Here is a 26,528-nt window from a genome sequence, read left to right on the forward strand (position 1 = left end):
GGCCAGTCCTGTGGCTTGAACTCTGGGCCTGGGCACTGTCCCTCAGCTCTTCAGCTTATGGCAAGCCCTCTTACCACTTGAGCCACAGCACCGCTTCCCATCTTCTGGTGGTTTATTGGAGATAAGAGTCTTACGGACTTTCCTGCCTGGGCTGGCTTTGAACTGTGATCCTCAGATCTCAGCCTCCTGAGTAACTAGGATTATACCTGTAGCTAGGATTACACCTGGCATAACATCTTTTTCTTTATTGTTACTACCTGGCTTTAACTCAAGTCTTTGCTTGGCTTGCTTGCTTGAGGCTGATTCTCTATCACTTGAACCATACCTCTTAAGCTAGGCTTTAACTTTTTTTTTTTTGCCAGTCTTTGGGCTTGGACTCAGGGCCTGGCCCTATACTTAAGCTTCTTTTGCTCAAGGCTAGCTCTCTACTGCTTGAGCCACACACAGCGCCACTTCTGGCCTTTTCTATTTATGTGGTACTGAGGCTTTGTGAACACCGGGCTTCAAGCATGCTAGCCCACTCCATTCTTTCGGCTTCAAGAAATTTCGAACACATAACTTCTGCCATCTCTTGCATCTACATTGGGTACTACTTTATTTCATAAGGTTCAGTATGTAATGTCACTGGATGAGGGAGACTCTCAGCCTCTCGGTTTTCATGTAACATCTCAGGTCCTTTAGATCCATGCGTGAAAAAAATTTCAGGGTGTCTTCAAAACAGGAGAACCACAGTCACTGGTAGGATTTAAATGGTTGACTTAGGGGTCATTTCCAGCACTGTTCAGTGTAGCTCTCCACCTCCCCCCAGAGGAGTCTTGTAGCTTTTTCTCCCTGGGAGTCCTAGATGAGCATCCCACCCTGAGAGAATGTGTTCACCTTTTTGACTGGGAGTGCTGCTGTTAGAAGATGCTAAATGCCAAATAACATGGGATTTGCATGGTGACCCTTTGTGTAGCTATCTGGTAGAGGGGTATGTGGCTGTCACCTTCTACTTACCCTTTCTAAACCCCACCCAGCAGGACTGAGATGACAAAGAGATAGTGTGGTATATTAGGGTGGTATGTAAATGCAGACTTCTAATCCCATCAAGAATGCTTAGGGTGTTAGTTTGACTATCTTTCACAGCTCATAAATCTACTTGGGGGCAAAGCTGCCAGACACTAAACTTCTTCAGAGGCTGGCAGTTTGTGTAAAACAGCTGGGATCATGCTTCAATAAGGTCAAATAAAGACCTCTGTATGTGGAGGACTGGAGAACAGCTTCTCACATTTGGATACAATAGAACAAAACAGTGGGAAACGTGAATACTGATTATTCAGACTGGTGGTCTCCTCTACACCCCTGCCTGCCCACTGAGCCATGGATCCTCATTCATTCACAATTCTTTGCATGCAGATGGATCTATCTTGCTCCCACACAATTGCCTGCATACGCTTCTCTTGGATTAGCTTGTTTAATCCCTGTCTATAAATATAAACCGACTTTATTCACTTCCATTGGAATCTGCTAGCCTTTTTATATTAAAATGTACTAAGCCTCAGCCAGGTTATTTCTACATAGATTCATTCTCCTTTCAGTGATCAGAATAGAAACATTCCCTCTCTTTGTGCAATAGAATGCCTTCCCATAAGAGTTCTCACTATTGGCCAATTTGTGAGGTTCAAACTGTCAACAGAAATCAGTTTCAACCTCTGGATTACAGCTTTATTCAGACTCCTTTGGTGCCTCAAATGGATCAGTTTAAAATACAGCTTATTTGCGATTCTAAGTAAAAACATGCATCCTGTGGACCATCTGTTTTAAAGGGGAGGCACTTGGGCAGGAATAGATTTCAACTTTCTCCAAGCTTCTTGGAAGTTGCCTGGAGGGATATAAAAGCTCACCTGTTAAATCTTAGACTAGCTGGGGTTGGGAGGGTGTATAGGTTCCCCCAGCGGCACAGCAGTTATGATTCCAGAACTGAGACTGCAGGTACCTCAAGCTTTGAAGATACTTACCCATCCTTCATCTCTCTGGAGTATAAGCAGCAATGACATTGCCACAGATGATAGAGCAAAAATTCCTGTTTCCTCAGGGCTGATTTAATGCAGGCTAGGCGTACAACACATTTAGAAATTATCCTACATAAATTCCTTTCTAAAAAACAAAAAAAAACACCAGTCCTTGGGCTTGAATTCAGGGCCTGGGAACTGTCTGTGAGCTTTCTTTGGCTCAAGGCTAGCATTCTACCATTTGAGCCAGAACACCACTTTTGGCCTGTTTATGTGGTACTGAGGATCAAACCCAGGGCTTCATGCATGCTAGGCAAGCACACTAAGACACATTTTTAGCCCTCTATGTAATTTTTTTTTGTCAGTCATGGGGCTTGAACTCTGGGCCTGGGTGTTGCTCCTCAGCTCTTCTGCTCAAGGCTAGCACTCTACCACTTGAGCCACAGTGTCACTTCCAGTTTTCTGGTGGTTTATTAGAGATAAGAGTCTCATGGACTTCCCTGTCCAAGCTGGCTTTGAACCACGATCCTCAGATCCAGATCTCATTCTCCTGAGTAACTAGGATTACAGGCATGAGCCACTCTCGCCTGGCTCTCTACCTAAATTTCTAAGATAAAATATTCATGGTTTAAACTGCTCCCAACCATCCATACCTTTAGTTGTTTCCTGCATGGAGGGCAGGAGGAGACAGGACAGAAATCCACTAGGTGTTTCCCCAAAGATACGATATTTAATAAATGACTTATGCTCTGAAAAGTTCAGAATTAAAACAAAATTTTTCTCAAACGGCTAGGATAGGAAAGAACTGGCTATCTCACAATGAAATCTAGAAGACCCCGTGGTCTCTGCCAGACTTTAACCAGGATTCAGTGTAGAACCCCTAAGCCTTACATAGAGTATCATTCCTAAACTTGGTTGGGTTGGCTTAAATCTGGGGGGACATTCTACATGTACTTGGGGCTTCACCTCAGATAAATCTTGGTTCACATCTTCCCTCATTTATTAATTTCACAATTCACTGAGTACTTTCTATGTACCAGATACTAAAAAAAAAAACAGAGCATGTCTCCCCGCCTCCCCCTCCCCTCACCAACCTACCCCCCAAAAAGTTCCTGAATACAGTGGAAAGGCAATCTGAGACTCTCCACTTAAGTTCCTTTAACTATTTATTTTTTGGTCGGTCGGGGGGCTTGAACTCTGGGCCTGGATGCTGTCCCTCAGCTCTTCAGCTCAAGGTGAGCACTTTAGCACAGTGCCACTTCCATGTTCCTTTAACTCTTGAACCCTAGTGCCCTCATCTGGAAGGTGGATTTAATATCTTCCATGTGGAATTATCTGACTAGTAGTATAGGGATTTGATACATGTGATTATTGGTAACTGGTAGTGGATCTGATACACAAATGTGATTATTATTACTGTAGGTAAACCGAGTAAATTTGATTGAATTATTGTTGGTAGTGGCTGTTGCCACTAGACATGTGACCCTGTTGTTAATGCTGTCGTGCTATTAGTTATAACGTCACTGTTCATTATGAGGTAAACAGACTCTACAAGACCAGAGTCAAGATCATTTGAAGCCTGCTCATTTACTATCTATTGAGCACTATCTCTCTGTGCCTGATACTGAGCTGCACCAGTGGATTCATCCTGTGAAGCTCACATTTTAGTGTCCCGTGTCTTGGTCTAGACTAATATACTGTAGTAAGTAAATGTTTTTTTTATATTTTTTGCAGTGCTGAGGATTGAATGCAGCCTACGAGGCTGCTACATTAAGAATGTGACTGGTAGCTGGGTGCTGGTGGCTCAGGCCTGTAATCCTAGCTACTCAGGAGGCTGAGATCTGAGGGTCACAGTTCAAAGCCAGCCCAGGCAGGAGAAGTCCATGAGACTCTTATCTCCCATAAACCTCTAGAAAACCAGAAGTGGCACTGTGGCTCAAGTGGTAGAGTGCCCTGAGCTGAAGAGATGAGGGACAGCACTCAGGCTGAGTTCAAGCCCCACGACAAAAAAAAAAGACTGGTATACTGTAGAAAAAAGAGCAGGGTAGGTAAAGACAGGAAGTGAGTATGGGAAGATGATGTACAAGGGAATTGGAAGGTCTGAGAAGGTGACACTGAACAATAGTGAGGCAGTAGACATGGGGATGCTGGCAGAGGGGGGATTATTCTAGGCAGATACAGCTACTGCAGAGACCCTTGACAGGAGCATGTCTGTGAGATCTGGAGAGTTGGAGTTCCGAGAGTGAAGTGAGCAGGGGGTGGAGTGGGATGCAGAGGATCACCACATTAGGATCAAGCTAGGCATGTTAAGAACTGTAGCTTTTTACACTAAGTGAAATGGGAAGCCACTGCAGGCTTCTGACAAAGTGGAATAATGTGTGACTTAGGCTTTAGCTTAATGTGAAATTAAGTGAAATTAGACTCTGGTAGTTGGGGAGATGAGAGGGGCAGACAAGGATGAAGTAGACAGAGCCATAGATGGGATGTGGAATGTTAGGGAAAGAGAGATGACTTCAGGGAATCTAGTTATTTAGATAGGGTCTTGCTCTAAAATGAGTACTGGGATCAAGGGTGTAAGCCATCACACCACATCTGGTTTGGGACTTTGGTCTTAAACTTGCAGTAATTAACCAGAGAAAAGGAGAAAACTGAGTAGGTTTGAGAAAGATTTGCCATTAGTTATGTTTTTAGATTTCAACTTAAAACTTAACATCTTTTGGCTACCCTAACTCATTTGTACCATCCTTAAAAATTCACTTTTTGATGGTATCATCATGTTAAATGAAATAAGCCAAACACAGAAAGACAAACATTGGGGCCTGGCACTGGCGGTTCATACCTGTAATCCTTGGTGTTCAGGAGGCTAAGATCTAAGGATTGTGGTTCAAAGACAGTCAGGGCAGGGAAGTCTGTGAGACTCTTATCTCAAATTAACCACCAGAAAACCAGAAGTGAGCTGTGGCTCAAAGTGGTAGAGTGCTAGCTTTGAGCAAAAAAAGCTGAGCCAGCACCCAGGCCCTGAGTTCAAGCCTACTACAGACAAAAAACCCAAACCAAACTAAACCAAATATTCCATGTTCTCTGTCATATAGAAGCTAAAATTTAGAAAATTATATGGGTTATTGATTTGGGAAAAAGAACAAGGCTCACAAATGTGTGAAGTATGCTACTAATTAAAAAATTAATATAGAGGGACTATCAACAGACTTGGGATTCCTGCCCTCCTAAGATGCATTCACTGTTTTCCCAAGCTGACTTCAAATGATATCGTTCAACCTCTCAAATTGCTGGAGTTTTTGGAGTGTGCTACTGTGCCTAGCAACAAATTATAGATGCATATATGGGGGCTTGAAGTCAGGGATGGAAGCACTGTTCCTGAGCTTTTTGCTCAAGGTGATATACCACTCTGAGCCAAAGTTCTGCTTCCAGATTGCAGAGGGTTAATTAATATTAAGAGTCTCACAGCCTTTCCTGCCTGGGCTAGCTTCTAATTGTGAGCTCTCAAGCTCAGTCTCCTGAATAGCTAGGATTATAGACATGAGCCACCAGTGCCCAGCAAAAGGGTACCTTTTATATGAAGAGCAACAACTTCCTGATGGTGTGACTAAACTGTTTTAGGTCACAGGTTTTCTAAGCAAGTAAGCATAAAGGCAAGTATATGGTGACTGGACCCTAGCTTTATAGAAATTTAATTGTTTCCCTGGTTAAGAAAGGGTACCTTCTGGACATTGATGAAAACAAACTAAGTAACTCAAAGGCAGCGATGGGAGGGAGGGAATGAGAGGGAAAGAGCGGGAACTGCTGACACCAAGTGAAAGGAAAGAAATGTACATATCACCTGATATGGAAGAAATAGTTGTATTATCAAAGCTCATAGAATTCACAAACTTTATAGGCCATGATAATGACAATTTGCCTTGTGAAGGTTAAAATGTGTTTGACTTGTATCACTATCCCACAATATTGTGAAACTTGTGAAATTTCTGTAATCACTTAATTTCAATAAAAATTATTAAAAAGTAATTAAAAAAAGGAAGGGATACCACTATTTGTTTCATCTGTCACTCTAGTCTCTAATTGGACAGGACAGTGGGTAAAGGCACAGTAAAGAATAACAATTTTAAGAGCTTTGGGAAATTTATTTGCATTTTTTCTTGCCTCATTAACCTGTAGACGATTGGATCACATCATACATTGCCATTCATGCTTAGCAATAGCAAGCAAACACTTTTTAATAATATCTTAAATGAAGCAGGAAGATAAAGCTGCTGAAATATATTTCAAAGTTAAACTTATGGATTATTTGTACCATCATTCTCTTATAGAAAGCAGAGAACTGATCACACACACACAAGGACACTTAGCATACTGAATTATAAATACTTTCTTTTAAGGAGAACAACAAGAACTATCATTAACTTTGAGATCTGGAAACTTACTGAGAATGTTTTATATGACATAGAAAACAAAAATATATTCCTCTTTATAAGAAGAGATTGATTTCCAGGAATGAGTTTTAAGGTTTGACCAAACATTTTGTTGGGTGCTATAATTATCTAACCACATTTTACAGACACTTCCATGTTATAATATGTAAATGTACCCACAGCAATCAACAAACTTTAAATTGTACTCTTTATCACTATTAGACTCAAAACTATATTGTCTTCCTGTAACTGTTTTATTAACAAATTTTCATCCATTTCTCAAAGACCATTCAACACATTTATACTATTCCAGTAATTATCATGCTATCCAGAAAAATAATGAAGTTTATTTAGAATTAAATGAGGGTATGGAATGTGATAACAGTACAACTAAGACACTCAAGATGGGTATAATAGCACTAGTCACGCAAAAAATTAAATTCATATAAAAAAAAATCACAAGACAAAAAAAGCAATTCCATCATTATAAAGTAAGATGTTCCATGCAAAGCACTAAAAATTCCACCCAAAACCCATACTCTCAATCAACAAAAAACTATGTGAAAATATTGCCATGCTAACATGTTGATCACCATATAATTCATGGAAAAACAATATAATCATTAAACAATGGATTAGAATGAAGTAACACAGTTTGCAATATTGTCAACTAGACCACAATGATTTTACATAACAAACAATTCCAGATTCACTCATAGGGTGAGTAGTATGGGTTAAATGTTGAGAGAAGGTAAATATAAACCCCATTAATTCATATCATTATCTTCTAATTATAGAAACTAGAAGCTGAGAACCTGAAAAAATTATATAAAATTTGGCATACTCCCGTGTTCCAAGAAATGACTTCAAGATCATATATGCAATTAATAGACAGTTGTATAAAATCACTTCAAGGTCAGGATTTAACCTCTTAAACAATGATCACAATTTACATCATAGAAACAACTCCAGAAATACATTTACTTTGATTAACTCTTATTCAGGACAAAAAACCATGATGTTCTAGCACTGTATGTACAAATTTAAAAAGGGCAAGTTAATTTAGTGGTTAAAATAAAGGCAAACTGGTTCGGAGCGAGGGGAAAGGTCCTCAATTACGAAGACATAAGTGGGTAAAATGTTTTCTTGGTTTCTGAGGGTATAAGTCAACAGGTAAAATAGACCCTGCCAGGCAATAATTCAGATCTGTTTCAAAATTCATGAGTACTATCTTTTCATAGAAAAGATAGTTTTACATTAAAGAGTCAGAAATGGCATTTCACAGGACAGCAATTCCCTGCACAGCTACCATACTGAACACAGGCCTGGTCACCACAACTGTTATGCTCCTGCCAAGGGTTGTGTTCATAAACTGAGTCATATTTCCAACTGGACAGAATATCACAGGAGGCAAACCAGGATCAGGAGTCACCTGTCTTATTACACTTGCCCATTCAGGAGGTGAAAACAGGAGTGAGGTGAGAAACCTTTATTTATGGTTCTGGATTGAGTTTGCTCATCATGTACAGACTGGCTATAAATAAAACTAAGATCAAGGAAAAAAAATACTTAGGATAAAATACTACCCACTTGCTTTTTGCTATTTTCCCTCCTTTTAGATTTAAGGTAATTAGAATTGACTGGGAGATTATCCGGGATTACACTTTCCAATCCTAAAATTTAATTTCCTATTTATATTCCATGAAAACACTGTTAAGCATTCAAAAGAGGATTTGGCCTTTGTTTTTTTTTTTTTTTGATCGGTCATGGGGCTTGAACTCTGGGCCTGGGCACTGTCCCTGGGCTCTTCTGCTCAAGGCTACAGCTCTACCTCTTGAGCCACAGTGCCACTTCCAGTTTTCACAGACTTTCCTGCCTGGGCTGGCTTTGAACTGTAATCCTCAGATCAGCCTCCTGAGTAACCAGGATTAAAGGTATGAGCCACCAGGCCCTGGTTTTTTATTATTATTATGGATTTGGCCTTTAAAAAAAAAAACAAACCAGCTGGGCGCCAGTGGCTCATGCCTGTAACCCTAGCTACTCAGGAGGCTGAGATCTGAGGATCGCAGTTCAAAGCCATCCAGGGCAGGAAAGTCCGTGAGACTCTTATCTCCAATAAACCACTAGAAAACCGGAAGTGGCGCTGTGGCTCAAGCGGTAGAGTGCTTGCCTTGAGCTGAAGAGTGCAGGTACAGTGCCCAAACCCAGAGTTCAAGCCCAGTGACCGACAAAAAAAACCCAAAAAACCCCAAACCCAAAAAAACCCCCCACCCAACCCAAACCAAACCCAAAAAACAAAAGGAGCACTTTAGTTTTCATAATATGACAATGAAAAATTTCCAGAGTGACACTTACAGAGTTTGAGGTCAGTGAATAAGATTCTTTAGAATCAGGGCCTATCAGAGTTCAAGTTCTTTGGAATGTGAATATTTTATATACAACGGAAGGACAAATTAAACCCCCAGAGAATTCAAGTGAGAAAGATATTTTTTTAATTCAGTCATGGGGATTAAACTCAGGGCGTATGTTGCTGTCCCTGAGCTTTTTTACTCAAGGCTAGCCACTTCTGTTTTCCTGGTGGTTAATTAGAGATAAGAGTCTCATGGACTTTCTTGCCCTGGCTGGCTTTGGAGCTGCTCAGATCTCAGCCTCCTGAACAGCAAGGATTACAGGCATGAGCCACTGGCACCAGGTGAGAAACGTTTCTAAATGAGATGCTTCCAACAAATTAAATCTGATAAAATAGTCTTTCCCAACTAAATTTCAGCTAACAACTCAATACAGCCTCTTGAATCAGACATAAAGATCACTCAATTGTGGATGATGATCTAAGGATGATACATGATGGAATATAGATGAGCAATACACATGAAAATGTTTGTAAACCGCTGCAGTTCTAAAACAGTACACTTATATTACAAAGCAATGTAAATAAATATTGGGCTAGTAAAAAAGCTCTTATTTACAGTTTTACAAATGAAATTGTATTCAGTGTAAATGCTGTGTTAAAAGAACACAGTATTGTATTAGTAAAATGAGTTCTGTTGAGGGCATTACAGTTTCTGTTAGAATCAATGCATAATGTATAAAAGGTTCAAGGAACTGTTTATAATTTAGTACAGACAAACCCAGTTAAACCTGGAATGGCATCTGTTAAAGTGCTGAAAAACAGGAAATATTTAGAAAACACTGTACATTATTAAAGCTTAATCAAGTCAGAATTGTTAAACTTCTTTCACATTTTTATCCTTTTGTTACGAGCCATGTGCAAGATGAGTATGACCAGCAAAGAAATAAAACTTAGGCCACCAGCTGCTTTGGAGATTTTAGGTTCAGTGGAATGAGTTTCCTAAAACTGTTTATCCATCAACCATACCTTCAGGCCTCATAATCTGGTAAGTAATTAAATATTCAGGGTAAGCCTGGAAGAGAAAGATTAATTCAAATGGTAGTAAACAAATTTTGTTCCAAGGTTAAGAAGATCTTTCATAAGCATTCAAATTTTTAGGCAGGCTGTTCTAAATTAGTCTTAAAAATATAACTTGAGGGTAGGGATGGGAGGGAAAACAATGGGGGAGAATGACAGAAGGGGTGATATTGATCAAGATACATTGTACTCATAACCTGACTTATGAAATTATAACCTCTACTTAAAAATAAGAGCAATAATAAAAAAGGTGGATGCTAGTGGCTCACACCTTCAATCCTAGCTATGAAGGAAAATGCAATCTTAAAATAGAGGTTGGAAGCCAGCTCAGCCAGGAAAGTCCATGTGTTTGATTAACAACAAAAAAGCCAGAAGTGGAGCAGTGGCTCAAGTGGTAGAGAGCTAGCCATGAGCAAAAAAGCTTAAGACAGTGCCTAGGCCTTGAGTTCAAGCCCCAGGACTGGCACAGAACAAAAACACCCCAGAATCATTTAGGGATATCTTCCCAAAACACAGTTATCTTAACTCCAATCCTTTTTTTTTTTTTTGGTCCGGTCGTGGGGCCTGAACTCTGGGCCTGGGCGCTGTCCCTCAGCTCTTCTGCTCAAGGCTAGCGTTCTACCACTTGAGCCACAGTGCCACTTCCAGCTTTTTTCTTTTTTGCTTATGTGGTGCTGAGGAATCGAACCCAGGGCCTCATGCATGCAAGGCAAGCACTCTACCACTGAGCCACCTATCCAACCCTCAACTTCAATCCTTTAGACTAACAACCAGCAAGTAGGTCTATGATGGGTATTAAGGAAATGTCTATCTGTTTTTAGTAATAGAGGTAATTATGATACCTAGTAAATTCAGAATACTATTCTAGCCCAACATTTTACTGATAGTATGAGAGGATCATATGCTTCTTCGAACATACTTTTAAAAATCAGAATTCTGATTAATTACATTTTATAGAAGCAAAAGAAAAATGCAGTGTAGTTGGCCAAATTTAAATATCAGTATATTTCCTTATCTTGAAAAAATTTAAGTATTCTTATTTTACTACATTGGTATCTTTACAAGTCTGAAACTGCATATAAATTTTTGTTTTTGTTTAAACCAAGGTCTTGCCTTATTCATTTAAGAAACTAAAGTATGGTTCTATGGGGGGGGTGAAGGGTGGTTAGTATGGAGTATGAACTCACAACCTGGCTCTTTCTTTTCTTTTTTCCTGTAGGTTGTAGGGCTTGAACTCTGGGCCTGGGCACTGTTCCTCAGCTCTTCAGCTCAAGGCGAGTACTCTACCTGAGCCACAAGTGCCACTTCTGGTTTTCTGGTGGTTAACTGGAGATAAGAGTTTCAAAGAGTTTCCTGCCTGGGCTGACTTTGAATTTTGATCCTCAGATCTCAGCCTCCTGAGTAGCTAGGATAACAGGGGTGTGAGTAACCGGCCCCTGGCTAGACCTGGCTCTTTCTAGGCAGATCTTTTACTACTTGAGCCATACCTCCAGCTCTTTTCAGGTTTAGTCTCAGTTCTCCTACGTATTCCTAGAGCTTGGTATATAGACATGCCAACACACTGACCCCTATAGCTTTTTTTTTTTTTTGTCGGTCGTGGGGCCTGAACTCTGGGCCTGGGTGCTGTCCCTCAGCTCTTCAGCTGTAGACTAGCACTCTACCACTTGAGCCTCAGCCCCACTTCTGGCTTTTTCTGCTTATGTGGTGCTGAGGAATAGAACTTAGGGCCTCATGCATGCAAGGCAAGCATTCTACCACTGAACCATCTTCCCAGCCCCCCCATAGCATTTTTAAAGGTAAACAAAACTGAGTTACCTGTTCGCCTCTGTAAATAACATATTCAGCTAATGCTAGGCCATTAACACTGGGCCGACCGGTGACAGAGTGATGCCCGGGAGGTGAATGTGCCATTTTCATTGCACTAAACTGCAGGAAAGACTTTCCCAAGGTTACCCGGCAAAAGAGCAGTTGTCTAAAACATAAAATGGAAAAGGGCACTCTGAAGACAAATTTAACACAAGTTTTACAACCATTATTTGCGTACATTAGGTAAACTTTAGAAATGTCTTCATATGAAAACATTTATGATTGTTTTTAATATTTAACCCTCAAAGAACTTTGTGCTGGGCTGTGGGGCCTCATGGGTACAATTGTAACCAAAAGGTTGAGATCTGGAGAATTACAGTTTGAAGTTAGGCTAGGCAGAAAAGTTGGTGACACCTTTTTTTTTTGGTTATGGGGCTTGAACTCGGCCTGGGTGCTGTCTGTCCCTCAGCTCTTCAGCTCAAGGCAAGCACTCTACCACTTGAGGCACAGTTCCACTTCCAGTTTTCTGGTGGCTAAATGGTAGATGAGTCTCATGAACTTTCCTGCCAGGGCTGGCTCTGAACTGCACTCCTCAGATCTCAGCCTCCTGAGTAGCTAGGATTACAAGTGAGAACCACTGGAGCCCGGCTGTGACACTCTATCTTGAAAACAACCATAAGGCAGGTTGGCATTGCTCAAGTGGTAGAGCACCCGCCTAGCCCTGAGTTCAAATCCCAGTACTCAAAAAAAAAAAAAAAAAAAAGTCTATCATTCTTTTTTTTTTTTGGGTCCGGTTGTGGGGCCTGAACTCTGGGCCTGGGCGCTGTCCCTCAGCTCTTCAGCTCAAGGCTAGCGCTCTACTGCTTGAGCCACAGCACCACTTCCGGCTTTTTTCTTTTTGCTTATGTGGTACTGAGGAATCGAATCCAGGGCCTCATGCATGCAAGGCAAGCGCTCTACCACTAAGCCACCTTCCCAGCCCTCATTCTTTTAAAATAATTTGTTAAATTATTATTTTTTTTTCAGTATTGGGAACTGGATATGTTAGGCAAATATTGTATCACTGGACTGTATTCCAAGGTTTTTTAATTTATTTTTGTGACAGGGTCTCACTGATTTGCTCAGGCTAGTCTTTAAGTCATGATACTTCTGGTTCAGCCTCCCACTAGGTGTGATTATAGTAAAGCGAATCACTATATCCAGCTAGTTAATTCTTATATTTTAACTTTAAAACTGGAAAAATGTTAACAACTTTATAGATTTAAACTGTTATTATCTTCTTTGTGTCAGAGGAAAAACACAAATCACAGACCAAGTGGGGAGGAAGGAGTTTAAGGAACTTCTATGGTAGCTTGCAAAAGAATCATTTATTCAAAAAGGTCACTGATTCCACTTTCAAGATACATTTAAAATTCATTTACTTCTAATTTTGTCATCATGTCCAAACCATCAAAATTTCCACCTGGACTATAGCCTACTAACCCAGTTTTTCTACTTCTACTCTAATTTCCTGCCCAAACTCCTTTCTGTCTAAGCAATTACTGATGAAAACAACTACTGCCAAGTACTGGTGGCTGACAGTTATAATCCTAGCTACTCAGGAGGCTGAGATCTGAGGATTGCAGTTCAAAGCATCAAAGTCCTAAGACTCTTCAATTAACCGGAAAAAATACATTAGTGGACTTGTGGCTCAAGTGGTAGAGTGCTAGCCTTAAGAAGCTCAAGAACAAAGGAGGAGGCTACAATGCTTGATAAGAAATGTACTCATTATCTTGCCCATGCAATTGTAACCCATCTGTGCAGTATTTTCACAAAAAAAAAAAAAAAAAAATTAAAAAAATAAGCTCAAGAAGAGGGCTGGGAAGGTGGCTCAGTGGTAGAGCGTTTGCCTTGCATGCATGAGGCCCTGGGTTCAATTCCTTAGCACCACATAGGCAAAAAGAAAAAAGCCGTTAAGTGGTGCTGTGGCTCAAGTGGTAGAGCGCTAGCCTTGAGCTGAAGAGCTGAGGGACAGTGCCAGGCCCAGAGTTCAGGCCCCGTGACTGGACCCCCCCCCTCCAAAAAAAAAGAAGCTCAAGAAGAGTTCCCAGTGGGTGGGGGGGCAGGAGGAGGATGGAAAGGGATGGGAAGGGGAAACAAAGGAGGAGGCTACAATGCTTGATAAGAAGAAATGTACTCATTATCTTGCCCATGTAATTGTAACCCCTCTGTAGTATTTTCACAATTTAAAAAAAAAAAAAAAAGAAGAGTGCCCAGGTCCCAGGTTCAAACCCTTGTGCTGGAATAACAACAACAAAAAAAGACAAAACAAAACCAAAATCACTTGTCTTTTTTTTTCTTTCACTTTTGTCTTTAAAATCTTTTTTTTTTTTTTTTGCCCTCCAGGAGGCTTGAACTCTGGGCCTGGGCACTGTCCCTCAGCTCTTCAGCTCAAGGCTAGTGCTCTACCACTGGAGCCACAGTGCCACTTCCGGCTTTTTCTGTTTATGTGGTGCTGAGGAATGGAACCCAGAGCCTCATGCTTGCAAGGCATGCAACTCTACCGCTGAGCTACCTTCCCAGCCCCATCTTTTAAAATCTTTTAGCTGCTACTTACTGTACTTAGAAGGAAATCCCAATTCCTTACAGTAGCTCTTTCCTCTAATTTTATCTTATCTTTATCATGCCCTAGGCATATTCATTTTCTCTGTCCACAAAGGCCAATCTTCCTTCCTGTCTGTTATCCATTCTCTGTACCATCTGAGACGGTGGCTATTTTACTGCTCCTCCACTGGAACACCTACTCATTTCTTAACTCAGGGGTCCCCTTACCATGAGTATAAGTAGATATTATCCCACTCTCTTCAAGCATGTGATTGACTTTCCTGTTTCAAAGAACGTTTCAATATTATTTCACTGTTTCTTTCTTTCTTTCTTTTTTTTTTTTGGGTCCAGTCATGGGGCCTGAACTCTGGGCCTGGGCGCTGTCCCTCAGCTCTTCAGCTCAAGGCTAGCGCTCTACCACTTGAGCCACAGCGCCACTTCCAGCTTTTTTCTTTTTGCTTATGTGGTGCTGAGGAATCGAACCCAGGGCCTCATGCATGCAAGGCAAGCGCTCTACCACTGAGCCACCTTCCCAGCCCTTCACTGTTTATTTCTAAGCCTACTGTACATATAGTCTTTCACCCCAATGTTATTTTGTATTCAGGTTTTTCTTTTTTCTTTTTTGGGTCTGGTCATGGGGCCTGAACTCTGAGCCTGGGCACTGTCCCTCAGCACTTCAGCTCAAGGCTAGCGCTCTACCACTTGAGCCACAGCGCCACTTCCGGCTTTTTTCTTTTTGGCTTATGTGGTGCTGGGGAAATCGAACCAGGACCTCATGCATGCAAGGCAAGCACTTTACCACTGAGCCACCTTCCCAGCCCAGGTATTTCTTTTTTGATGGTCATGGGGCTTGAACTCTGGGCTTGGGTGCTGTCCCTACGCTCTTCAGCTCCAAGCCAGTGTTCTACAGCGTTACTTCTGGTTTTCTAGTTGTTAACTGGAGATAAGAATCTCTTGGACTTTCCCCCTCAGGCTGGCTTTTAACTTCAATTCTCAGATCTCAGCCTCCTGAGTAGCTAGGATTACAGGCGTGAGCCACTGGCCCTTGGCTAAGAGTCTGTTGTTTTTGTTTTTGTAGGTCCAGGGGTCTGAACTCTGGGCCTAGGCACTGTCCCTCAGCTCTTCAGCTCAAGGCTAGTGCTCTACCACTTGAGCCACAGTGCCACTTCTGGCCTTTTCTAATTATGTGGTGCTGAGGAATTTAACCCAGGGCTTCATGCATGCAAGGCAAGCACTCTACCACTGAGCCACCTTCCCAGCCCCTAAGAGCCTGTTTTTTAAGATGAAAAATCTGAGCCAGAAGCCAGTGGCTCACACACATAATCCTAACTACTCAGGAGGCTGAAACCTGAGAATCACCATTCAAAGCCAGCCAGGGCAGGAAAGTCCCTGAGACTCTTATCTCCAATTAACTACCGGGAAAACCAGAAGTGGCACTGTGGCTCAAGTTGGTAGTGTGTGTGCCTTGAGCTGAAGAACAGAGGGACAATGCCCAGGCCCAGAGTTAAGCCCCATGACAAACAAAAAACAAAACAACCCCCCCCCCAAATAAAAAACAACAGGCTCTTGGGCTAGGAATAATATGGCTTAGTGGTAGAATGCTTGCTCAGTATGCATAAAACCCTGTGTTTGATCCCTCAGTAACACATAAACAGAAAAAGCCCGAAGCAGTGCTGTGGCTCAAGTGGTAGAGTGCCAGCTTTGAACAAAAGCAGCTCAGGGACAGTGTCCAGGCTCTGAATTCAAGCCTCAGGCCTGGTTAAAAAGAAAGAAAGAAAGAAAAAGCAAAAAAACACTCTTGCTAGGTTGCCCAGGGTGATCTTAAACTTGGGTTTATCTACTTTATCATACTTGCATTTTATTTTGCCTACTTCCTCCTCCACCAGAACTGAGATTTGAACTCAGAGCCTCATACCTGCTCGTCTTGCTTAGTTGGCAGGTGCTCTATCCTTTGAGTCACACTCCAGCCAGCTTTCTGTTGGCTACTTTGGAAATGGAGTCTCATGAACTTTTCTGCACAGGTTGGCTTCAAAGTGTAATCATAATCTATAGATTTCAACCTGCTGAGTAGCTAGAATTAAAGACATGAACCACTACAGTGCCAAGTGAGCCATTGAGCACTTTTTTCTTTAAAGCTCTAGGTGTTATAATGAGTTAAAAGGTCAACTGCTTAGAATTAAGCTGCCCCACTGAGATAACTAAAGTAAATATTAACTATTATTTTAACTTGTGAGAGGGCAAAAAGCCTAAACACATGTTCAGTTTTGATTCTTAAAGTCAGGCATAAGGCTTTGCCCTTTAAATTTCTTAAATAACCAATTCTTACCAAAATAAATGAGAAGTGATCTCTTACCTGTGGCAAATATAACACGATCTGTCTTTGTGAACTGGACATCCAGTACCTCCTCCAATTCCATACACATACTGATTGCTTTTGGAGGAGTTTTCAGCAAAATAAATCCCAGCTCCAAACATGCCACCTATGTACGCATGCCTTTCATCAAAGCCCTTATGGATAATTGCGTTCACAAAAGGAGAACCTGAAATACATATAGATTGGTAAAAGCAAGTTAAATAATATATTTTTGGAAGGCAAAACTAAAGTCTCTTAGAAGTTCATTTCTTTTTCCTGTGGCATATTGGGGATCCAATCTAGGGCTTCATGTATAGTAGTGACAAGACAGGCCCAGCCAAAGAAGAGCTACAGAGCACAAGAACCACATCAGGTAGGTGTTGTGTGCTAAGGGCTGGAAAAAGACAATCACAGCTAAGTAATTCATCAAAACCCTGTCCTTGGTCATCAAGGGACAGGAAAATTTCCCGAATTCCCTTTTATAGAAATAGAAACACGTTGGGGGAGGGAAGGGATAGTGGGACAACAACAAGGAAGGGGAGGGGTAACAATGATCGATAAGTAATGTACTCATTGTAACCCCTCTGTACATCTTAACAACAACAAAAAAGAATGAACTTGGAAAAAACAAAACCATTTCTAGAAAAAAACCTCATTAAAACTTTCAAGTTAATAAATAAAAACCATATATTCTTTGCCAAGGGATTATGATAATAACTTTTGTAGGGTTGTAGCATAAGTAGTGGTATTCATATTATCTCACAGAAACCCATTCTAGCTATTCCTTCAGGGGACTGTGAAATTCTTTCTACTTCTACAAGGTCTTGTATTTATTAGGCAAGTGCTCTATCAATGGGCTACATCTGCAATCTAGGAATATGAAATTTAACGTGCTTTTTTATTTTTATTTATTTATTTTTGGTCCGGTCGTGGGGCCTGAACTCTGGGCCTGGGCGCTGTCCCTCAGCTCTTCGGCTCAAGGCTAGCGCTCTACCACTTGAGCCCCAGTGCCACTTCCGGCTTTTTTCTTTTTGCTTATGTGGTGCTGAGGAATCAAACCCAGGGCCTCAGGCATGCAAGGCAAGCGCTCTACCACTGAGCCACCTTCCCAGCCCCTAATGTGTTTTTTAAAAATCAAATTAGGTCTCCAAAAACTTTCTGCAGTCAAGAACCAAGATTTTGGTGCTTTTTTTGATTTTGTTTTTTTTTTTTGGATGGAGGTGAGGGTGATCCCTGAGCTTTTGTGCTCAAGTCTAGCGCTCTACCACTTGCGCCACAGTTTCACTTCTGGCTTTTGAGTGATTAACTGGAGATGCTTCTCATTCACTTTCCTTCTTGAGCTGGCTCTGAACTATGATCTTCTGATCTCAGTAGCTAGGATTACAAGTATGAGACATCAGTGCCCAGCTTCAAGGACAAAGAAAGGAACAGACTGAAGCTACTATTAATAACAAGCTCAAAGGCTTGAAAAACAATACATCAATACCTATAAAGTTGAAAACCAACCAATACTTGACAGTTTGTGAAATTTTAATCAAAGAAAATTTAAATACAACAGTGATGCTATAAATTCAATAATCATCAGTGACCTCTATAGATCTAATGGCAATGACTTTTTGTTTTTGATGTTGTTAGTCATAGGGTTTGAACTCAGGGCTGGGGCACGCTCCCTAAGCTCTTTTGCTTAAGGCTAGTGCTCTACCACTTTGAGTCATACAGCTAGCTCAACTTCTGGTTTTCTAGTGGTTAATTGGAGATTCATGGCCTTTCCTGCCTGGACTAGCATGGTAGCATGGAACCATGATCCTCAGATCTTAGGCTGCTGAGTGGCTAAGATTACAGGTGTGAGCCACCAGCACCTGGCAAAATGGCTCTTTAACACTGAAGTTAAATGTGATTTTGACACTGAAATTTTAAAAATCAAAGCAGAAGGCATACATTTTTCTGAGATACAGAAAATCAAACCAAAAAGTCCACATTATCATTTCTACTTTTTCCATTATAATAATCTTATTTATGAAGTATCCATTTATAAATTATCCACTGTAAAAGAAACTGACAACAGGAGCATAAAAGTTACAGAAATATTAGATTATTTTAAAATGATATAAAGAAAATATTATTATTTAATATCTGCCAAAAGCTATCTTAATATGGAGAATAGTAGTAGAGTTGGGGGAGAAGGAATCTTACCATGAAATAGCATTCGTTCATTTGCATGGTTGTGGTTTTCTTCAGAAACTTCTTTTCTCCGGTGAGTATACCTTTCCCATAGTTTCTTGTTACAAACCTTCTGAATCTGTAACACCAGAAAAATCAAATCTTTAGGTGTTTATAATGATCTATTTCATCTTAACCAAAAGATTGGCCTCACACTTGGCAAGGAATGAGGTGAAATTTTTTCGAAATATATGTAGTTTTTAGTCAACTGAAGATAATTGCTTATTAAAAATACCTTTTATAATTATCCTATAAAGTTAGATGTATAAATGCCTTTTTGGAATCAAATACCTCAAAAAAATAAGGACCTACATAAGCTTGATATCTGGCTTACGCCTTTAATCCTAGCTACTCAGGAGGTTAGATCTGAAGATTGTGGTTTGAATCTAGCCTGGGCAGCAAAGTCGTCTTATCTCCAATGAATGACCAAAAAAGCCAGAAGAGGTAGAGTGTTAGCTATGAACAAAAATGCTTTGGGACAGTGCCCAGGCCCTGAGTTAAAGTCCCAAGACCAGCTTATGTGCACACATACACAAATCATGCTTTAGCTGGGAGTCAGTGGCTCAGGCTAGTAATCCTAGTTATTCAAGATCATAGTTTGAAGCCAGACTGGTCAGAAAAGTCCATGAGACTTTATTTTTACTTTTATGAATTTTACCTTGAGAATATTGTATCTACTGAAGATGCCACCTGCATGTCCACCATCTCTGTGCTCACGGACTGTACTCTGCATCTGATGGGAAAATAATTTAAAATGTGTGAATTAACTTTTATGTATGACTTGGGGAATACAAATTTCTGATTCATCTAATTCTATTTTTGAGAATTTAAGTCTTTAACTTTTTGTTGTTTAAAGGATATAGGTATTATAAATTCATGAGTACTGCTTTCTAGAGGTAGCTATTAGTCAATCATTTAAAACATTATATAATGTAAATTACAGGAAGAAAAAGAAACAAGAATAGGAGATGATTAAATATAAAGCTAAATGCTAGTCACCTATCATACTAAAAAGTAAAACATTGATTTCTTTGGTCCTACTGATTTTAGACAAAGCACAATAGCTATTTCATTAAGAACTGGCCTTTCTTGAGTTTTAAAAAAGCCTTAGTGGGGGTGGGAATGTGGCTTGGTGGCATAGTGCTTGCCTAGCATGCATGAAACCCTGGGTTCAATTTCTCAGTACCACATTAAACAGAAATAGAAGTGGCACTGTGGCTCAAGTGGTAGAGTGTTAACCTTGAGCAAAGGAAGGTCAGGAATAGTGCTCCAGCCCTGAATTCAAGCCCAGGATGGCAAAAAAAAAAAAAAAGGTTTTAATAAATCTTCTATTTCTATGTTCAATTCACATGGCACCTATGCTTCAATGTATAAGAAGGACATTATTCAAAACTTTCAGCAGACCCAAGAGTTATTTGTAAACAATGCTAAAATACAAATATCCTGGGCAAATAATACCTACATATTTCTGGCTCTTGTCTGAGATTCTAGGCTTTGTACCTGCTTCTCCAATGGAACACTGTGTCTGTATGACTGACCTATCTTTTCCATTATTTAAGGAATATGAACATACCTCTTCTTCCACAGACTGAAACTCTTTATCATCAGGAGACAGATCTATGAGAATTGTTCCACTACCAGAGTTGTTCAGAGTTAAATATGGGTTAAGACCTACGAAACAAAATTAAAATTTAAAGGTTAAAAAAAGTGCCTATAAACCAGCAGGGCAATTAAAATTTAAAGGTTAAAAAAAGTGCCTATAAACCAGCAGGGCTGGGAAGGTGGCTCAGTGGTAGAGTGCCTTGCATGCATGAGGCTCTGGGATTGATTCCTCAGCACCACATAAGCAGAAAAAGCTGGAAGTGGTGCTGTAGTTGAAGTTGGAGTGCTAGTCTTGAGCTGAAGAGCTGAGGGACAGTGCCCAGGCCCACAGTTCAGGCCCCATGACCGACCAAAAAATAAAAAAAAGTTACTTTGATTGTTTTGTTTTTTTGTCTTTTTTGCCAGTCGTGGGGCCTGAACTCTGGGCCTGGGCACTGTCCCTCAGCTCTTTAGCTCAACGCTAGCACTCTACCACTTGAGCTATAGCACCACTTCTGGCCTTTTCTGCTTATGTGGTGCTGACGAATTGAACCCAGGGCCTCACACATGCAAGGCAAGCACTCTACCACTGAGCCACCTTCCCAGCCCAATTTAAAAACTTTTAATTTTAGAACAGTTTACATTTATAGAAAGGGTTCCTGTATATCCTTCACCCAACTTCCCTCTGGCTATATACATTGTATGAGTACAGTACGAGTTTCAAAAATTATTAATATAGGCTTAATTTGGATCTCAGTAGGTTTTCCTACTAGCACTCCCAGGATCAAAAGTAGGATTATCACAATGCATTTAGATCACTAATTTATAACTTCATAAATTCTAAGAGTTTTGTTGAAATATTTTGCAAAATTATTTTCTTCTGTATTTCTTATTTTTTTTAATGTGGTAAGATATATGTAACATAAAATTTACCATGTGAACCATTTTTTCTTTTTGCTTATGTGGTGCTGAGGAATCGAACCCAGGGCCTCAGGCATGCAAGGCAAGAGCTCTACCACTGAGCCACCTTCTCAGCCCCATGTGAACCATTTTTTAAGTGTTCAGTTCAATAAGTAATTCACACTGTTTTGTGGCCATTTCCACCATCTATTTCCAGAACCTTCTCATCTTTTCAAACTAGAATACTGTTTCCACTCATGATTATTTTTTTGTCCCTCAGAGCCTGGGTGCTGTCCCTGAGCTCTTTTGGTCAAGGTTAGTGCTCTACCCCTTTGAGCCACAGGCTCCATTTTGGGTTTTCTTTTTTTTTTTTGTTGTTGTTGTTTTTTGTTTTTGGGTCCGGTCGTGGAGCCTGGGTGCTGTCCCTCAGCTCTTCAGCTCAAGGTTAGCGCTCTACCACTTGAGCCACAGCGCCACTTCTGGCTTTTTTTCTTTTTGCTTATATGGTGCTGGGGAATCGAACCCAGGGCCTCATGCATGCAAGGCAAGCGCTCTACCACTGAGCCACTTTCCCAGCACCCACTTTTGGTTTTCTGATGAGTAATCCTGGCTTCAAATGAAATCCAGCAAATTAGTAACTTCATGCAGGAAAGTGACCCAGATGTGTTATGTTAGATATAGCCATTGTGTCAACATTGTGTTTTTCCTCCATGAAGTAAATGCTTCTACTCAATTGTATAGCTAGATGTATCAGGAGTAACTACAGGACCAGAGAGAGTACACCTCTACCATTTGGAGGTAAATATGTATTTCTGTCACTGTTTCTTGAGTCTTTCAATATAATCATAACTTGGCTTTGTTTAGTTTATACATACACTGACTGCTTTTTTTAAAATTTAGCTCCTTCTTAAAACACTTCTGTTACCCCAGTATTCACCCAATACCACTATTATACCAGATGAGGTATTTTATTTTTATTTTTTTTGTCGGTTGTGGGGCTTGAACTCTGGGCCTGGGCGCTGTCCCTCAGCTCTTCAGCTCAAGGCAAGCGCTCTACCACTTGAGCTACAGCACCACTTCCGGTTTTCTGGTGGTTTATTGGAGATAGGAGTTTCACGGTCTCTCCTGCCTGGGCTGGCTTTGAACCGTGATCCTCAGATCTCAGCCTCCTGAGTAGCTAGGATTACAGGCGTGAGCCACCAGCGCCCGGCCAGATGAGGTATTTTAATAGCTACAATGACATTCTACAACTAAGGTTCTATTTCTTATTTTTGGTAGCTCTATTATAAACTAGTATCCAAGAAATCATAAGTTTTCCCTCTTGCCTGGATCCTGTCCCTGAGCTCTTCAACTCAAGGCTAACACTCTACCACTTGAGCTACAATGCAACTTCCAGTTTCCTGGTGGTTAGAGGTAAGAGTTGGCTGGCTTTGAACCCCAATCCTCAGATCTCGGCCTCCTGAGTACCTAGGATTATAGGTGTGAGACATCAGTGCCAGGTTTCCTCTTTTATCTTATGAAATTTAGCTTTATACTAGATAACTAATATTTCTCATATTTTAAGTATTTTATTCTAGTCTACACTTGGCATGTGAAGTCCATTTACTTTTTTTTTTTTGCTGGTCCTGGGGCTTAACCTTAGGGCCTGGGTGCTATTCCTGAACTTTTTTGCTCAAGGCTAGTGCTCTACCACTTGCATGTGCAACACCTCCACATCTAGCTTTCTGGTGGTTAATATGAGTTAAAAATCTCATGGACTTTCTTGCCTGGGCTTGGCTGGGTTTGAACTGCAATTCTCAGATCTCAGTCATCTAAGTAATTAGGATTACAGCCATGAGCTGTAATCAGTGCCTGGCTATATTCTATATACTTTTTTTTTTGGTGGGTTGCAGGGCTTGAACTTGGGGTCTGGGTGCTGTCCCCTGAGCCTCTCTATGCTCAAGGTTAGTGCTCTACCACTTGAGCCACAGCACCATTTCTGGTTTTTGAGTGATTAAACAGAGATAAGAGTCTCATAAGGACTTTTATGTCTAGGCTGGCTTCAAACCGTGATCCTCAAATCTCAGCCTCCTGAGTAGTTAGGATTATAGGCCTCAGTCACTGGCATCTAGTTCCATTTACTTTATCAACTGTATTCAATAACACCAGTTTAAAACTTTCTTTAGAGCTGGGCGCTGGTGGTTTACACCTGTAATCCTAGCTACTCAGGAGGCTGAGATCTGAGGATCGTAGTTCAAAGTCAGCCTGGGCAGGAAAGTCTGTGAAACTCTTATCTCCAATAAACTGGAAGTGGTACTTGTGGCTCAAGTGGCAGAGCACTTGCCTGAGCTGAAGAGCTGAGGAACAGAACAAACATTCCTTTAAACATTTCTTAGCTTGAATCACCTAAATTTTTAGTAGTACTACTTTTTTGCTTTAACAAGTGGTCCTCATCCTGTCCAGCATACACCATTCCCTGAAAATTCCATCTTTGCTAAGAAAAGTTTCTCTTTAATTCCAGCTGAACTTCAAGTATAGGATATTTCAGGGTAAACCACTCTCTCAGTTTAACAATAAGGTTAAAATATGGCTTAACACTTGAAACATTTTATACCTAGATCTGATCAACAAGAAACGTTAACATCTCTCGAGTAAATACAATGTGTGCTTTCCTTAAGCCCTGAACACTATTGAAAAATAAAAATATTATACAGATTTGTATTGTTTAATTTCCTTGGTTGCCACATTATTTTTTCCCACATTCCAAGCTTAGTATTTTATACAAGAGATTTACTACATTATTTTATGTGATACCTTTAATGTCTACCTGTTATTAAGTCAGAACAAAAAAGATACTTAAATTCCAGATCTTTTAGAATCACAGAAATTGAGAGCTAGGGTAGCTTCAGAAATCATCACAATTTTCAGTAACTAAGGCAATCTTCAAATTTCTGTATTGGGTAGACACTTTACACCATTAACACTGGTAGCTCAGATGTATAACTATTAGCAGATTCTTCATCACAGGTGTCCTGAATCCTAGTTACTACTTTCCTTACTAAACATATCTTCTCATACAGATTTTCATGTTATTAATACACTAAGCAATGGCCTTAAGCCGATAACATAAATTAAAATGAAATACCTTGTTGTCCAGAGATAAGTCTTTCTACTCCTTTAATTAGTTTGTGTCTATGTCCATAAGCATTGATTCCAATCTCTTTGAGTTCCTTGTGTCCCATCTCAACTAACACATCCAAAGTGATCTTATAAAATAAAACAATTTAAAATGCTTATTAATGTTAGGTAGACATTCATATATGGGTATTCTTTTAACATAAGACATTCACATATTTAATTTATATTTGTGTGAACAGTTTTAACATTAAAATAAACCATTTGCTAAACTGAAATTAGCAAAAAATATAAGTTGGCGTAGCAGCTGAGCACCAGTGGCTCACACCTATAAACCTAGCTATTCAGGAAGCCAAGATCTGAGGATCAAAGTTTACAGCCAGCCCAGGCAGAGAAAGAGAGACTCTTCTGTCTAAGTAAACAGAAAAAAGCTGGATATGGAGGCATAATGCAAGTGTTAAGAGTGCTAGCCATGAGAGAAAAGGTGAGAGTGCAAGGTATGGAGTTCAAGCCTAGTACCAGCACCAACCATCCAATCAACAAAAATATGGGAGTAAAATAGAAGTTGAGTCAGGCTCAGGACAGTTTTGAACTGCAATCCTCAGCTCTCATCTCTTGAGTAGTTAGGATTACAGGCATGAACTACCAACATCAAGCCATACATGTTCTTTTATATTAACCACAGGCAGGTGAAACATTTCATCTATTTTTTTTTTTTTTTTTTTTGTTGGTCGTGGGGCTTGAACTCTGGGCCTGGGCGCTGTCCCTCAGCTCTTCAGCTGAAGGCGAGCGCTCTACCACTTGAGCTACAGCACCACTTCCGGTTTTCTGGTGGTTTATTGGAGATAGGAATCTCACGGTCTCTCCTGCCCGGGCTGGCTTTGAACCGCAATCCTCAGATCTCAGCCTCCTGAGTAGCTAGGATTATAGGCGTGAGCCACCAGCGCCCGGCAACATTTCATCTATTACACTAACTTTTCTACTATCACTGTATAGCTTACCTTAGTTACATAATTTTTCTATTGCTCCTCCAAAGTCTGAATAACATGCTAACTTATACTTTCACAATACTATTCAAATTAACTTTTTTTTAAACCCAAAATATATCACTTCACAAAATGGAAGCAATTCAATCATTCTCTCCCACTCTCTTTTTTTTGTGGTAAAAGAATTTGAACTCAGGACCCTGTATTTGCTAGGCAGGTACTCTACCACTTGAGCCACACCTCCAGCTCTTTTCTGTTTTCAGGTGGGGTTCTGACAGTGATCTCAGCCTCCCATGTAGCTGGAACCACATATCTGCACTATCATGCCCATTTTTTTAATTTATAAGCTTTCTATGAAGCTGTCCCTTGATAGTTCAGTACATAATAATCTTCCCCCCCCCAATTTCTAAACTCTATGACAAACATCTTTGAATGGTCTTGTTCCAGCTTCATAAACCAGACTGAAAATCTCTTTAGGTACAAGTATACAGTTGTTACATTTTCTAAACAGTTAACAACAGCTGGGTGCTGGTGGCTCACGCCTGTAATCCTAATTATTCAGGAGGCTGAGATCTGAGCATCATGGTTCAAAGCCAGCCCGGGCAGGAAAGTCTGTAAGACTCTTATTTTCATTAACCACCAGAAAACCAGAAGTGGCACTGTGGTTCAAGTGGTAGAGCACTTGCCTTGAGCTGAAGAGCTCAAGGACAGCACCTAGGCCTAGAATTCAAGCCCCATAACCAGCACCACCACCACCACCACCACCAAAACAAAAACAGTAACAGCAGCAAAAATATGTCAATGTATTCTGATAGAACTGCTTAAGATGGTAATAGATAGAAAAGCCCAACTGTAAGGCTGGGAGGTGGCTCAGTGGTAGAGTGCTTGCCTTGAATGCATGAGGCCCTGGTTTCGATTCCTCAGCACCACATAAGCAAAAAAAGCTGGAAGTGGAGCTGTGGCTCAAGTGGTAGAGTGCTAGCCTTGAGCTGAAGAGCTGAGGGACAGCACCCAGGCCGAGTTCAGGCCCTACAACTGACAAAAACAAAAGAAAAGAAAAGCCCAATTGTATGACTGGCGTATTCCTCTCCATAGGAGCTAGCTAGCAATGTCAGGTTTAGAATGGGTAGTAACGGACAG

At 40.6% G+C, this 26,528-nt stretch overlaps 1 protein-coding gene across 2 annotated transcripts in view; it reads right to left on the minus strand.

Moving 5' to 3' along the window:
• Positions 1-9,506: 9,506 nt before the first annotated feature.
• Positions 9,507-26,528, minus strand: part of Tnks2 (tankyrase 2) — a 74,218-nt gene continuing 57,196 nt past the window's right edge. For both annotated transcript variants that reach the window (XM_042689209.1, XM_042689210.1), the window contains 7 exons: positions 24,413-24,533; positions 20,381-20,478; positions 19,466-19,540; positions 18,781-18,886; positions 16,588-16,774; positions 11,661-11,817; positions 9,507-9,840 (listed from right to left, as the gene is read on the minus strand). In XM_042689209.1, the coding sequence (XP_042545143.1) occupies positions 9,778-9,840; positions 11,661-11,817; positions 16,588-16,774; positions 18,781-18,886; positions 19,466-19,540; positions 20,381-20,478; positions 24,413-24,533 (807 nt within the window). In that variant the 3' untranslated portion in view covers positions 9,507-9,777. The remainder of the gene's footprint in view (positions 9,841-11,660; positions 11,818-16,587; positions 16,775-18,780; positions 18,887-19,465; positions 19,541-20,380; positions 20,479-24,412; positions 24,534-26,528) is intronic.

This window comes from Dipodomys spectabilis, unplaced genomic scaffold, assembly GCF_019054845.1.
Source record: "Dipodomys spectabilis isolate Male_0828 unplaced genomic scaffold, ASM1905484v1 ptg000125l, whole genome shotgun sequence".
Lineage (NCBI taxonomy): Eukaryota > Metazoa > Chordata > Mammalia > Rodentia > Heteromyidae > Dipodomys > Dipodomys spectabilis.